The sequence below is a fragment of the Asterias rubens genome, chromosome 3 (genome assembly GCF_902459465.1).
Source record: "Asterias rubens chromosome 3, eAstRub1.3, whole genome shotgun sequence".
NCBI classification, from domain to species: domain Eukaryota; kingdom Metazoa; phylum Echinodermata; class Asteroidea; order Forcipulatida; family Asteriidae; genus Asterias; species Asterias rubens.
Genome location: NC_047064.1, coordinates 21,143,042 through 21,157,367, shown reverse-complemented (window position 1 = coordinate 21,157,367; position 14,326 = coordinate 21,143,042). Strand labels below are relative to the sequence as shown.

The window sequence follows — 14,326 nt, the reverse complement described above, 5'->3', positions numbered from 1 at the left end:
ATGACGTCATCTGTGACGTTTGTGATCATTATATCCTGCTGTGCGATTCTTGTGCCGTGTGTGGACTCTTGGGGTTCGGTAAGTAACTTATTTTCAGTTTAAGAGATGTTCTTGTATAGAACAATAGTTTGAAGTACACGACTGTTTTTTGGTCGTCGTTAAATTACTAGATTCTCGTCTTGCACCACAGGGTTATTCTACCAGGACCGGGCCTTTTTTTTTTGACTTACTGGGACTTGGAAATAAACATTAAAATAAACGTCTTTAAAGTAGGCAGTCAGTAGCCAGTAAGTAGCAATTCAGTAGCCAGTAGCCACACCAGTCACTGACGTCTTTGCGTCAGTATAAGCATCTTTTACAAATATGGCAAAATATGTATAACGCCTTTGCTTTAGTTGGAACCCGAATTTGTCTGAAATATTATGGTTGCTTTGCAGTTGTTACTGTCATATTTTTGCTGTTAAGTATACTTTAAAAACAGGAATGAAATTACCCTTATCAATGTACTGGTATAATAGTAATGCGTTTGAGAGGTAACTCAAACAATATATTGCCTAAAAGGTAACGAAAATGTCCCCCTGCAATTGTTCTTAATATTAATTGCATATTAATTATACAGGACATACTGTGAAATGTTATTATTTATCTCGCTCAGAGATGAAGTTGGTCTTGGTCTTTTATTCTAAAATATTTAAAAAGTAATTGTATAATCAGCCTTTAAAACAGTGTCAAGTCTGGCTCGTCATAAAATAGCTTTCCTTTCTTTGTTACATCTTCCCTAGTCTTGCTCCCAAGGCCCACCGGGGCCTCCGGGACCTCCAGGCCCCCAAGGATCGGGTGGCGATTCCGGTGCACCCGAATACTTAGACTATAACAACTGGAGACAATGTGCTTGGAGATCAGCCAATGGCAACGACTATGACACCAATATTCAGGTAAGACATTGCCCTTAAAGACACTGCCGTCGATTTCACCAAACTCTTCCGAACTTAGGATTAATCTTAGGACTTAGAACGAGTTTAGTCCCGCATCCAAATACCCATGAAGCATTGAACCCATCCTAAGTTAGGACGGGTTACTCGTCCTAACTCGAGTTAGGATTAATCCTAGAGTTTCGTGAAATCGGCTGCAGGACACATTTGGATTAGTCCAAAGACCAGGGCCCGATTTCATAGAGCTGTTTAAAGGCAGTGGACACTATTGGTCATTACTCAAAATAACGCAAGTTAGTTCGTGTGACAAGGGTGTTTTTTATTTCATTATATTATCTCGCAACTTCGACGACCAATTGATGTCAAATTTTCACAGGTTTGTTATTTTATGCATGTTGATATACACCAAGTAAGAAGACTGGTCTTTGACAATTTACCAAACGTGTCCAGTGCCTTTAAGCACAAAAGGAGCTTACCAGAATAAGTTTACCATGTCACTGTACAATATGTTACTGGTATCCTACTTGTGTTTGCTTAGCAGAATATTTTAAAGCATCATTCCACGCTTAAGAAGCTAACTATGAAATTGGGCCCAGTATTCTCTCTTGGTGTATCCCAACATTATGCATAAAATAACAACACTGTACAAATTTGGACCCAATTGGTCATCAAAGTTGCAAGAGAATAATGAAAGAAAAAACAACATTGTTGTGTGTGCTTTCTTCAGAAGCCTATATAATAAAAGGCTTCAGGCCTGATGTCTTTTAATATTTGAGTGAGAAATTACCTCTTTCTCAAAAACTACGTTATTAATTCAGAGGGAGCCATTTCTCACAATGTTTTACACTATCAACAGCTCTCCATTGCTCGTTACCAAGTAAGTTTTTATGCTAACAATTACTTTGAGTAATTATTACCTCAAAGACACTGGCCACCTTTTGTATTTGTCAAAGACCAGTCTTCTCACTTGGTGTATCTCAACATTATGCACAAAATAACAAACCTGTGAAAATTTGAACTCAATTGGTCATCGAAAATAATGGAATAAGTTGCGTGTTTTCAGATGCTTGACCTCGGGACCTCAAAATCGAATTACGAGGTCTCGAAATCAAATTCAAATATTTTAGTGGAAAATTACTTCTTTCTCAAAAACTACGTTACTTCAGAGGGAGCCGTTTCTCACAATGTTTTATACTACCAACATCTCCCCATTACTCGTTACCAAGTACGATTTTTATGCCAAAAATTACTTTGAGTATATACATTTGTATAGTGTCCAGTGCCTTAAGAGACCTAGTGTGATGGTTAGGCGTGGGGGAGATCAGAGACAAACACTGTATCTTGTAAGACTGTTTAGCCAATGCACAAGCTTCCAGTTTACTTTGAAATACCGTTTTCCTCTGTAAGGCAACCATATCACGTGTTATCAAGGAATTTGTTATGTTTTTATTTGTCTTTAGACATGCACCTTCCAGAAACGCTATTCAGACAGCGCCCTCTATGTCGCTTACGGGGGTAACCTTCGACTGTACGGGTGCCATGGTTGTTGCAAGAGATGGTACTTTACCTTTAACAACAACGAGTGCTCACCAATCCCAATTGATGGCGTCGTGTATCAGGAAAATACGTACCATATGAATCTACACAGGCACAGAAACATAGAAGGTGAGCTTAAAATGCCCATTCGAGAATCGTTGCCCAGGATTTTATGTGCACACAATTTTCTTTTGTGAAGTATTATTAACATTGATTTATAAAAGAAGATTGAAGAAGATTATTGTCTTTAACTTTTTTATTTGTTTTTTTCCACTTTTTTTTTAATGATTAGACCCATTGGTCCGAGACCCTTAAAATTATAAATCAGATTGTTGTGAAAAATAAGTAGTTCTTGATTTGTGTATCTCTTTTTTTCTAACCAAATCACAGGTTACTGCCACACGCTGGGTTCGGGACAAGTTGACGTCCGTTTTGCCATTGGTGATTGTCCTGGATACGGCAACGCAGACGGCTACTCTGGGTGGAACAGCGTCTCTCGTATCATCATACGAGAGGTTCCTGCCTCTCCTTACGGATACTAACCTCACAGAAGCACAGAGATCTTTGTATAGCAGGTTTTGACTTTGCCTTTCACATTGAGTATAAAAATGGCATTGCGCTGTTGGGAGGTGTCCGTTTTTGCTCCTCGTATACGCGAACTTCCTGATTTGCCTCACGGGTACTAACCTCACATATTATCGTCTCACATAAAGCGTATCCTATAGGAGGTTTACATAGTTGCCATTCACATTGAGTATCAAAAGGCTAATGCCATAAGCCTCTTTGAGGTTTGGCGGACGTGATTGGAGTGTACTGTTTGGTTTGGGTGTATATCCACAAATTTACCCAAACCTTATAGTGTTATAGCATTGTGTCCGCCATGAGGTATGGCGGACGTGATAGGAGTGTACTGTTTGGTTTGGGTGTCTACAGACAAATTTACCCAAACCATAGTGTTATAGCATTGTATCCGCCATATCTCAAAAAGGCTTATTGCGTCTTGTTGGAGGTTTGCGTCTTTGCTTTACGTATAATATTGTAGAGAGACCTCCTCCTGAGGGGTCATAAGGTGTCGTTGCTTTGAGATATGTGAGGTTTCATTCGTAAGAGAGGTCATTACCACCATCATTAGTTTTTTGGTTATCCAGAGGATGTAAACCTTCTCATCAAAAATGCCATTCATGTCTACCTCTTCTCCTTTTCCCATGTCCTTGGTTGCCTTTCTATTCATCTCTATTCCTTGTGTTTCTTCTTCATACTGTTCCTTCATAAGATCTTATGTCATCCCTCCATCTTCTTCTTTGTCTGCCTCTTCTCCTTTTCCCTGTCCTTGGTTGCCATTCCATTCATTTCTATTCCTTGCGTTTCTTCTTCATACTGTTACTTCATAAGATCTTATGTCATCCCTCCATCTACTTCTCATTTTCATACGAATCATACGAATCGTTTATCAGATGTGTTTTTGGGCGGAAAAATATTTACACCACCTTAGAAAGGGAATTCTTCCTCAAAATTTTTTTTTTATATCAACCGTGTAGCGCTTCTTACCAAGGCATGTTTTATGCTAGTCATTGATTTTCTTAGTAGTTACTAATTAATGCCCCCTATATACCTCTGTTTTGGTGAGAACTTATTGTAAAACAAAAAATGTAAGAAAGGTGTTTAAAGTTAGAGTTATGGTTGAGGTTAGACAGAGTATCGTATACTTTTGTTTAGTTGTTATTAGTTATGAATAATTAAAAGTGTGCTTTAAAGTGTCAAATGAATTGAAAAACAATAAACAAATCGATTGTATGTAAATACGACATCGTTAATACTGAAGTGTTTGTTAAAAAAGTATTTCACTTAAGAAGAAAATGCATAGCTGATGGATGACGATGGTCTTGCCTTCATACATAAGTATCAAGCATCACATGTTTATCCACGTCTTTTAGGGAGTAAATTTTTAGCATTGTGTTGTTGACATATAATTAAATCGCTCAATACCGCCAAGCCTGAATATCTGACGTCCCTGTCTAAATACCGCCCAGACACGTTCTTGTCAACAGAGGGCGGTGTTCACTTCTTTGGGCACAAACGTTTATGCTCGAATCCTTGCGAGCTCTAGCACGTAAAGAGGGTACACCTGCAGATTTACCTACCCCCCCCCCCCCCGTTAGGCAAAAAGTAAATAGATAGCTGTGTTAACCCAACAACCTGTATAACTAAAATACCGATTTAATACTCCTGCCCCCGCTGGGAAAAAGACCCCACCCTGACAAAGAGAAAATAATAATGAACAGAAAACATTCTTCAGTTTTGTAGGGCTTTGCTGCATAATGTCCTTGCATGGTAAAGGAAACGCAATAATCATTAGTTCCGTTTAGCTAGCGCTTTGAAGTTCAGTTGATTTAGTACATTTAGGTATGAAATGTTAAAGGCAGTGGACACTATTGGTAATTGTCAAAGACTAGCCTTCACAGTTGGTGTATCTCAACATATGCATAAATTAACAAACATGTGGAAATTTGAGCTCAATCGGTCATCGAACTATTATCGTCTCACATAAAGCGTATCCTATAGGAGGTTTACATAGTTGCCATTCACATTGAGTATCAAAAGGCTAATGCCATAAGCCTCTTTGAGGTTTGGCGGACGTGATTGGAGTGTACTGTTTGGTTTGGGTGTATATCCACAAATTTACCCAAACCTTATAGTGTTATAGCATTGTGTCCGCCATGAGGTATGGCGGACGTGATAGGAGTGTACTGTTTGGTTTGGGTGTCTACAGACAAATTTACCCAAACCATAGTGTTATAGCATTGTATCCGCCATATCTCAAAAAGGCTTATTGCGTCTTGTTGGAGGTTTTGCGTCTTTGCTTTACGTATAATATTGTAGAGAGACCTCCTCCTGAGGGGTCATAAGGTGTCGTTGCTTTGAGATATGTGAGGTTTCATTCGTAAGAGAGGTCATTACCACCATCATTAGTTTTTTGGTTATCCAGAGGATGTAAACCTTCTCATCAAAAATGCCATTCATGTCTACCTCTTCTCCTTTTCCCATGTCCTTGGTTGCCTTTCTATTCATCTCTATTCCTTGTGTTTCTTCTTCATACTGTTCCTTCATAAGATCTTATGTCATCCCTCCATCTTCTTCTTTGTCTGCCTCTTCTCCTTTTCCCTGTCCTTGGTTGCCATCCCATTCATTTCTATTCCTTGCGTTTCTTCTTCATACTGTTACTTCATAAGATCTTATGTCATCCCTCCATCTACTTCTCATTTTCATACGAATCATACGAATCGTTTATCAGATGTGTTTTTGGGCGGAAAAATATTTACACCACCTTAGAAAGGGAATTCTTCCTCAAAATTTTTTTTTTTATATCAACCGTGTAGCGCTTCTTACCAAGGCATGTTTTATGCTAGTCATTGATTTTCTTAGTAGTTACTAATTAATGCCCCCTATATACCTCTGTTTTGGTGAGAACTTATTGTAAAACAAAAAATGTAAAAAAGGTGTTTAAAGTTAGAGTTATGGTTGAGGTTAGACAGAGTATAGTATATTTTTGTTTAGTTGTTATTAGTTATGAATAATTAAAAGTGTGCTTTAAAGTGTCAAATGAATTGAAAAACAATAAACAAATCGACTGTATAATAATTAATACGACATCGTTAATACTGAAGTGTTTGTTAAAAAAGTATTTCACTTAAGAAGAAAATGCATAGCTGATGGATGACGATGGTCTTGCCTTCATACATATGTTTACCACGTCTTTTAGGGAGTAAATTTTTAGCATTGTGTTGTTGACATATAATTAAATCGCTCAATACCGCCAAGCCTGAATATCTGACGTCCCAGTCTAAATACCGCCCAGACACGTTCTTGTCAACAGAGGGCGGTGTTCACTTCTTTGGGCACAAACGTTTATGCTCGAATCCTTGCGAGCTCTAGCACGTAAAGAGGGTACACCTGCAGATTTACCTACCCCCCGTTAGACAAAAAGTAAATAGATAGCTGTGTTAACCCAACAACCTGTATAACTAAAATACCGATTTAATACTCCTGCCCCCGCTGGGAAAAAGACCCCACCCTGACAAAGAGAAAATAATAATGAACAGAAAACATTCTTCACTTTTGTAGGGCTTTGCTGCATAATGTCCTTGCATGGTAAAGGAAACGCAATAATCATTAGTTCCGTTTAGCTAGCGCTTTGAAGTTCAGTTGATTTAGTACATTTAGGTATGAAATGTTAAAGGCAGTGGACACTATTGGTAATTGCCTTCACAGTTGGTGTATCTCAACATATGCATAAATTAACAAACATGTGGAAATTTGAGCTCAATCGGTCATCGAACTTGCGAGGAAAGAAAAAACACCCTTGTCACACGAAGTTGTGTGCGTTTAGATGGTTGATTTCGAGACCTCAAGTTCTAAATCTGGAAGTCAAATTTGTGGAAAATTACTTCTTTCTCGAAAACTATGGCACTTTAGAGGGAGCCGTTTCTCACAATGTTTTATACCATCAACCTCTACCCATTACTCGTCACCATGAAAGGCTTTATGCTAATAATTATTTTGAGTAATTACCAATAGTGTCCACTGCCTTTAAAGTTTGTAAAATCGGGATGATGGTGAGACATTGTAACAGAGCTAAGTTTCAAGATACATTGTAGTTCGTTGATCAACACCTTTAGTCTACCAGATTGTATGAATTTAACAAAGAAAAGAAGAAAGACATTGATTTCATTTCAAATTGTATTTAATAAATAACACTTTCTTACAATGTACAATGTATAACAACCTTTCATTTCACGTAATTGCATTGATAGTTTACAGGTTTACTGTATTTCATAAAATTCCTGGTACCAATAATAACGCCCTTGGTGACGTACCCACGACTGTGATTGGCCAATGTATAAAGTGGGAGGGGCTTGATCAACAATGACATGCAGTTTTTAAGTTTAAACAAAAAGTCAAACAGAAATGTTTTCTCCTGGTGTGTGAAGGACTTGAACCGAAAAAGGGGAATGTTTTGCCAGTTTTCAAAAGGTTAATGCCACTCGTACAATACTGTGTTGTGCATTTTGGTCCAACAGTTTAACTTGCAAAACTATAAATATAATTCTTAAAATATTTCTCCATGAAGGTTTTAATTCTCTTTTAGAAACATGAGCACAAAAATTATGAATTTTGTTTATGAAACTCAAGAATTAAAAAAGAATGTTATCTTCAAAGTTTGTTTAATTTATCAATAACCACCACAGAGCTGAGGTAGTGATAATTAACTTTTACTGAATAAATAAATTCCAACTTTGAAAAACCAAGGTTTATTAACAAATGTATTGTTCAGAAACAAAGACTCCACTGTGATAACAAAACCAACATTTAATAAATAGAAAATCTTCCTGCAAGATAGAAATTGATAAAATTTACTTCTCCTGCTGAGAAGATTTACCGAAAACCCATAAATAAATACAAAACGGCAAAGGGATTTTTTCATATCATTGAACAATTATTACAATCCTCGACAAAACATCACCTCCTATTGGGAAGACAAGTACATCTGTGCAATCTTTTTGACCATCTTCGCATAAAGTGAAAATATCTGTTGTAATGGCAATATTGATTTGTGAGACATTTTGTCCAGGATTGTCCATGTATAATAATTTAAATAATTTGATAGGATAAATATAATAGGAGACTTTCCAACGCTAGGTGGCAGCAGACATACCGGGTAAATTTCCATTGTTTACGTAGTTCTGAACATGCGCATAATTCTGAGAACAATGGATTTACCCGGTAAGTCTGCTGCCCTCTATCGTCCCAGAAAGTCTCCAATTGGCATCTTTTATCATACAGTTGTGATTTTGCCGAAGCACTGTTGGTTGTGACTTTGATTTCTTGTACTGTTGTTTGACTGCTGGTCAAAGCGTACCATCAAGGGTCCGGTGCTACTTGAGCTAGAGTTTAGGGATGCATTTCCATCTTTCTTACAAGTGCAGCAACTGCCACCAACTTCCATGAGTTTAGTAATAATTTTATCAATGGGCGATAAGGAGTGCATCCAAAGAGGCAGGAACTCCCAGCTCTGTAGCGTCTTCGGGAGGAGCGTCTTCTTCTTAGCTTGGAGGATGTTAACAACGGCGACAAAGGTCATGATGAGGACGAAGGGCACGCCCACACCCATGAGAAGCCAGATGCTGATGAGTGACATCCCAAAGACAAGAAGGGGTACAAGGAAGAACATAACCACGAGGTAGAAGATGGCGAACCATCGATACTTGGCCGTTGTGTTGCCGAGCATCTTGGCGAGATGGATTGGAACTTTACGCATGAAGGGGACGGGGTACCAGACAAGGATACCACTTATATTGAAGAACAGGTGACACAATGCGATCTGAAGGCTGTTATCAAGCTTATCTCCAGAGCTAGCTAGGGCAGCAAGGAGACCAGTGGCGGTCGTCCCAATGTTTGAGCCAAGTGTAAGTGGGAACATCCTCTCTAGTTTGATCACTCCGAGACCAACGAGAGGCGTCATGGCCGATGTGAAGACGGAACTACTCTGCACGATGAAGGTGATGCCAGCACCAACGATGATGGCCAAGATACCAGTAAATTGCTTGAAGGGACCAGGGAGATCTGAGTTTATGGTGTTCTGGATGATTCCGGCAATTCGTCCTTTGAGACAGGAGTGGAGAAGTTTGACCATCAAGACGAGGCAAGTACATAGCATGATGAGGGACAGGAGAAGTAAAAGACCCCCAACGGCTCTCTCGGACAAACCAGCGTCTGCGATATATCTGAACAAGTACTCACCTGCAAGGCAAATTGAAAAATAATCAAATTAAGAGAGTGAGTCGTGGTAAAAGATTGACCTGCAAGTTTGTTCAAAAAGAAAAATGTTTGTTGTTAAACTCATTAAAAGTCTAATTATTATATAAAAAAAACTTCATCGGTTAGTTTCATACAATTTAAAGAGAATTTACATTATTCTGAAGTAGAACAAAATCAATCAGTTCTAGAATTTTCTGGTTTTACAGTTAACCAAGTATCTTAAATTATGTCCAATTCGTTTAAATTTCAGGTCGAATTTCTGAATTGAAAACAAGTTATAAGAACACACATTCAAAATAAATTCCTGTTTTCCTTACAAATTTTCATTGAGCTAAACAAATTATGAAGCATTACCTTTTTTGAGTAACTTGGCATCGGTAGCGTTCAGCTCCCCAGTCGCTATTTTGCTCACAACCTTGCTGTCAATCTGTTGAGAGAAAATGCATGAAAAAACAATAACTAACATGAACTTTCAACTTGAGAAAATTATTACAAAAGAGAGTTCACTTTGAGATTTTCTTTTCATGAGAGACACATTTGCTATTGGAAGTGCCAGAGCATGACATAGTGCTTAGCAAATTTTTTTTCTGCTAAGCAAAAATTGGCATAGCACTTGTACCAGACAATACTTTGCAAGGTATTTTGGCTAGTAACATGTTCCTGCTAAACAACAATTCTCTTGGCCGAGCAGTATTTTCTGCTTAATTGGGCCCGGATGAAGCAACTGTCATGTTATGTTCATGCTGAAAGGAACGATCACGGCCACACTAAATCTAGCTAATACCAAAACTGGTCAAACCACTTAAGTTTAAGAACTTAAAAACAATATCTTATTGGAATGTTACCACACTGTGTCTTGGAACAACTTGTTGACTCGCCCGGGGGACTTGTAAAGAAGGGATTTGAATCGCCCGCCGCTAATTTCGAACTCTGACAGAGTATACTTACATTAATGAACAGCTTTGAGAAGGGCTTAGTCAACACCTTCAGCAGTTCTACTTTGGCGCCACCAGTGCCCTTGATATTGAACCCATTAACGATGGCACTGGTCAGATGATACAGGTATCTTGTTGAGACTTCTAGAGGTAGTAGGACAATCACGGACAGCCAGTTGAACATGTCGTGGATGGTGGCCCCAGCGAAGGCACGTCGGAACTCGTCCCGGTCGCCAGATTGAGTCAGAGAGACGATGGTGTTGGTTACAGAGGTTCCGATGTTGGCGCCCATGATGATGAAGATTGCTGGTTGAACTTCCAAAACTGTTAAAGAAAGGAGCAGGAAAAACTAAAATATTTATTTCAATTCAAAGTTTGACTTTGCCTGGACCCTTCCCAATCAAGAAACTTCTGATCAACGGACATTGGAAAATTTCTACATAGAATCGCCAGTAAATATTTTTCTGGGACACGTGCATTCTTGAATCAAGATGTAGGCCTGATGCTGTTTTTGAAAGGGGCAAGGGGCAACAAGGTGTTTTTTTTTTTGGTGATGGACATCTCCAGTGGGACTTTTCACAGGGCACAAAGGCGTTTCCTCCTTGGTAAAGGGCATTTCTATAAGGAAATCATAAAATCAGTTGGAACATTTCAAGGGGCACCTAGGCAATGACGAGAGGCAACTACCTCGTTGAAGTATCAGGTTTGAAGATTTACATGAATATCTGGAAAACCTGTAGAGAAAAGGACAGAGAGGTACGACTTACTTCCAGCAGCAACGATGGATACAGTGATGGATGTAGAGGTACTTGAGCTCTGAACCAAGACGGTAGCCAAGATGCCGATCATCAGACCACAGATGGGGTTGTTCAACAACTCGCTCTCTCCAAGAACCTCTCCCGCTTCTTTGCCACCGAGGAGACGGAAGGCAGAACTCATCAGGTCCAAGGAACAGATGAAGAAATAGAGGAGAGCTATGATGGAGATGGGTTTGATGCTCCAATCAACGATGATGCGGTGCACCTTTTCACCTGTCGTCAACTCTGTTGATTGATAAATAAAAAAAAGAATACAAATTTATTAGGCACATCCTTCCATTTAGACAATTGAACCACATCAAAATAAAAAACACAAAAAAGTAAAGTAAACTATTTGAGGTTTCTTTGTGTAATTCTTTACGACCAATTTCTTTGTAAACATCTGTGAAACTGTTCTTTCAAACTTGTTTTTGTTTGCCCTTTGGCATGTGTTTATCATCATTGAAAAACAGAATATTTTTATAAGATTCAGAGTTCTGAAGCCAAACATTTTACGATTTTGGTAATTTGTCAATTTACTATTTTAATCATCACACAGAGAGTAGTAAAAAAGCTTTTTATTAAAGTAAGTGTAAATGGCCTCATAAAATAAAAACGCATAATTAAAAATAAAAAACAAAACTAAGAAAATGTTTTTGTTATCGAGATCTACCAGCAGATACTGTTCATGGCACATACATTTGTTTATACTTCTTTAAGTTGCTTATTATTGTTTTTCTTTCTAAATTCAAATACTGCACGCCCCCCCCTCCCCAAGTTGCTTTTTGAATTAGATTGGTTGAGCAATGAAATGTATTCTGATATGAGAATGCCTCTATAAAAATTGGCAGCAAAATGAGTTAATTTATAAAAATAATATAATTTTCTATTAAATGATACTCTCAACAACAAGCAGGTAAAAGATAATCTATCTCAAATTGCAAAACAACAATTCTACACCATTTCCTCTGTTCAAAATATTGTTTTTCTTAAAGGAAGATTTTTCTTTCAACCAAAGAAAAAAACAGAAGATAAACACTCAAAATAGAAGTGGCCTACAAATAAAAACTTAAGTGATTCGCCGAACTAGCTACGTAGTATGTGACGCATGATGACTAGTCAGAAACATTTCATTCAGACAGAGAATACAGACAAACGGCTTTACGACGTCAGGGTACCACCGGATATACTTCGAGGTCAAATTGCGGTTAGTGTGTGGTGTGATATGCCATGAGGCAAAAACGTGAACAATGATCGTACGGCAAAAAGCACATGGCACGTTATCTGCCACCACTAGACAGCAGCGCTGTGCTGTGGTGAAAGTGCAAATGGAGCTAGTGTAACAAAGCAGGACAAACGACATTTTGATTTAAAGTTTTCAAAGTAGGTATTCAATAACTTTCTATTTTTAATGTCTGATCAGAGTTTCCCTTGCTGTTTTGCTTGCGTCAACTGTACCATAAAATCACTAAAATAAATTAATTTACTTTCTCTTTCAGTATTTCCTGGTTGGGAACTTAATTTTTTTTTTAAATTAAAAACCGAACTTTATTTATTTTTGCAACGAGCATGACGAGAGGGTGAAAAGAAACTAATGGACACATATTAATATTGTCCCATGGCATATTTTAAAACAAATTAATGACATTGACAGTTGATCATCATTTGATGTTATGCAAATTTATGTAGAAGTCACATAAATTCGTGTTTGAACAATCGTTGAAACATGTGAAATGGTAACATTAATTTGATGAAGGCGCTTACCCATACCCGGCTTTCGTTCTCAATTTCCGTTTATTTTTAAACTGAATGATATTGGATATAATTCTATGCTTCTTCACAAGACAAGCCACTGCCAAGTATGTAATTCGAAAGGTTGAGCAGCTGCAAAAAAACATTAAATTATTTTATAAGATTTTGGCTCAATCAATTTACCTGACCACTTCACCCCCGATTGTTGGACGTGTGTTGGTGCCCAAACATCATCAGTTCTTTCAACAACTGCCTCTTCCTGCTGCCGGCCCATTTTCTCTACTCCCCGGTCCATCTTCAAGACCAAATCATGCTCGGCTCCCGTTGTCTTGTTTTCGACCGCGGAACCACCCTCGGACTCCGGGAAAATAAACTTGGCCTCAACCAGAGTCGGGGACATTGGGCTAGAGATTGGTGTCACCTATTGTAGGAGGATGGGTGAAAGTTTGACACCATCAGACACTGTCTGATTCCATAGTTCAATACCAATTTTTTAACAAAAATTTCCAACAAAAAATTGTGTCAAAATTAATTTTACTTACCAAAACGGATTGGTGAGACACCCACACGATTTCTTCCCTTGGTCCAGCTTGCAGGGCATACACGGGCGGCGGCCCGGTTATCACCGATGTCGGCAGTTGCATTATAACATGCACATCGTCAGGGCAATTAAAATTCGCCATTAAATAGAGACGGAAAATAATCTTAAGTTTTAGTTTTGGAGAACACAGAAAAGGAGTATCCTTTCAGACTGTCAGCCATTAACAAGATGCCGGTTTTCTGAAAAGCGCGTAGTATATTTCTTGAAATCTCCGTGCGAGTTCGCCCTACGAACCAATCAAATTGGCTCATTTCCTATACGTCACTCTTTTGATGACAGCAGTACGCTAGCGCTGCACGTTTCATTCATAAAATGGCACATGAGAGGCACATGATCACCAATGCTAAACTACACGGTACGGGAGGCACATGATAGGCATCTGTATGCAGCCACACGACCACACGATCGGTTTCGTCCACATGTCTGATGCCGTGTTCTATTTTTAACGGAAGCGGGACAATTCCATTTTAGTGTAGGGGTATTCAAATGCGGCGTAGTTTTGTTAAATTAATTTACTGACATTTGATTCACATAAGTTGGATAAATTGACTGTTTGCATATTGGTTTATAGCTTACTTAGTATTGTTGGTAACAATTGTAACGAAAAATAATTCAAAACAATGCAATGATGTTGAGGTGTAACCTTCAAAAAGTGGTATTTCCCAAAGGGGTTTCCTTGAAGTACTATCCGCATATAACTGGCTTTCCCTCCAATTTACTAACGGACGGAAATCCTTGTCTTTGTATCATAGAGAAAGGACTTTTATTTCGCACAAAGCAGGATCCACATGCATGAATGTAAACAACAGCCCACAAGGTACATGTATAAAGAAAAAGAATCCATTATTGGGTGCAACAAATTAGGGGAATTAAGGTTGCATAGATTGAATAGACATTTAGAGGAAGGACCGTTACTCCATGTTACAACTAAGTTTAATTCCATGATCCAGCCCCAAC

The 14,326-nt window shown here is 38.4% G+C and overlaps 2 protein-coding genes across 2 annotated transcripts; one reads left to right on the top strand and one right to left on the bottom strand.

Annotated features, from left to right (window-relative positions):
* On the top strand, nt 1-3,010 carry LOC117288486 (collagen triple helix repeat-containing protein 1-like). The gene is made up of 4 exons (XM_033769365.1): nt 1-78; nt 783-935; nt 2,393-2,597; nt 2,859-3,010. Exons 1-4 carry the CDS (start codon nt 1-3, stop codon nt 3,008-3,010), a joined length of 588 nt encoding a protein of 195 aa, XP_033625256.1.
* Nucleotides 3,011-8,214: 5,204 nt separating this feature from the next.
* Nucleotides 8,215-13,597, bottom strand: LOC117288399 (sodium-dependent phosphate transport protein 2A-like). The gene is made up of 6 exons (XM_033769245.1): nt 13,311-13,597; nt 12,952-13,189; nt 10,987-11,262; nt 10,233-10,543; nt 9,639-9,711; nt 8,215-9,266 (listed from the first exon to the last, which is right to left on the bottom strand). The coding sequence occupies exons 1-6, from the start codon at nt 13,449-13,451 to the stop codon at nt 8,302-8,304; spliced, it is 2,004 nt and encodes a 667-aa protein (XP_033625136.1). The 5' UTR covers nt 13,452-13,597; the 3' UTR covers nt 8,215-8,301.
* Between the last annotated feature and the right edge of the window lie 729 nt (nt 13,598-14,326).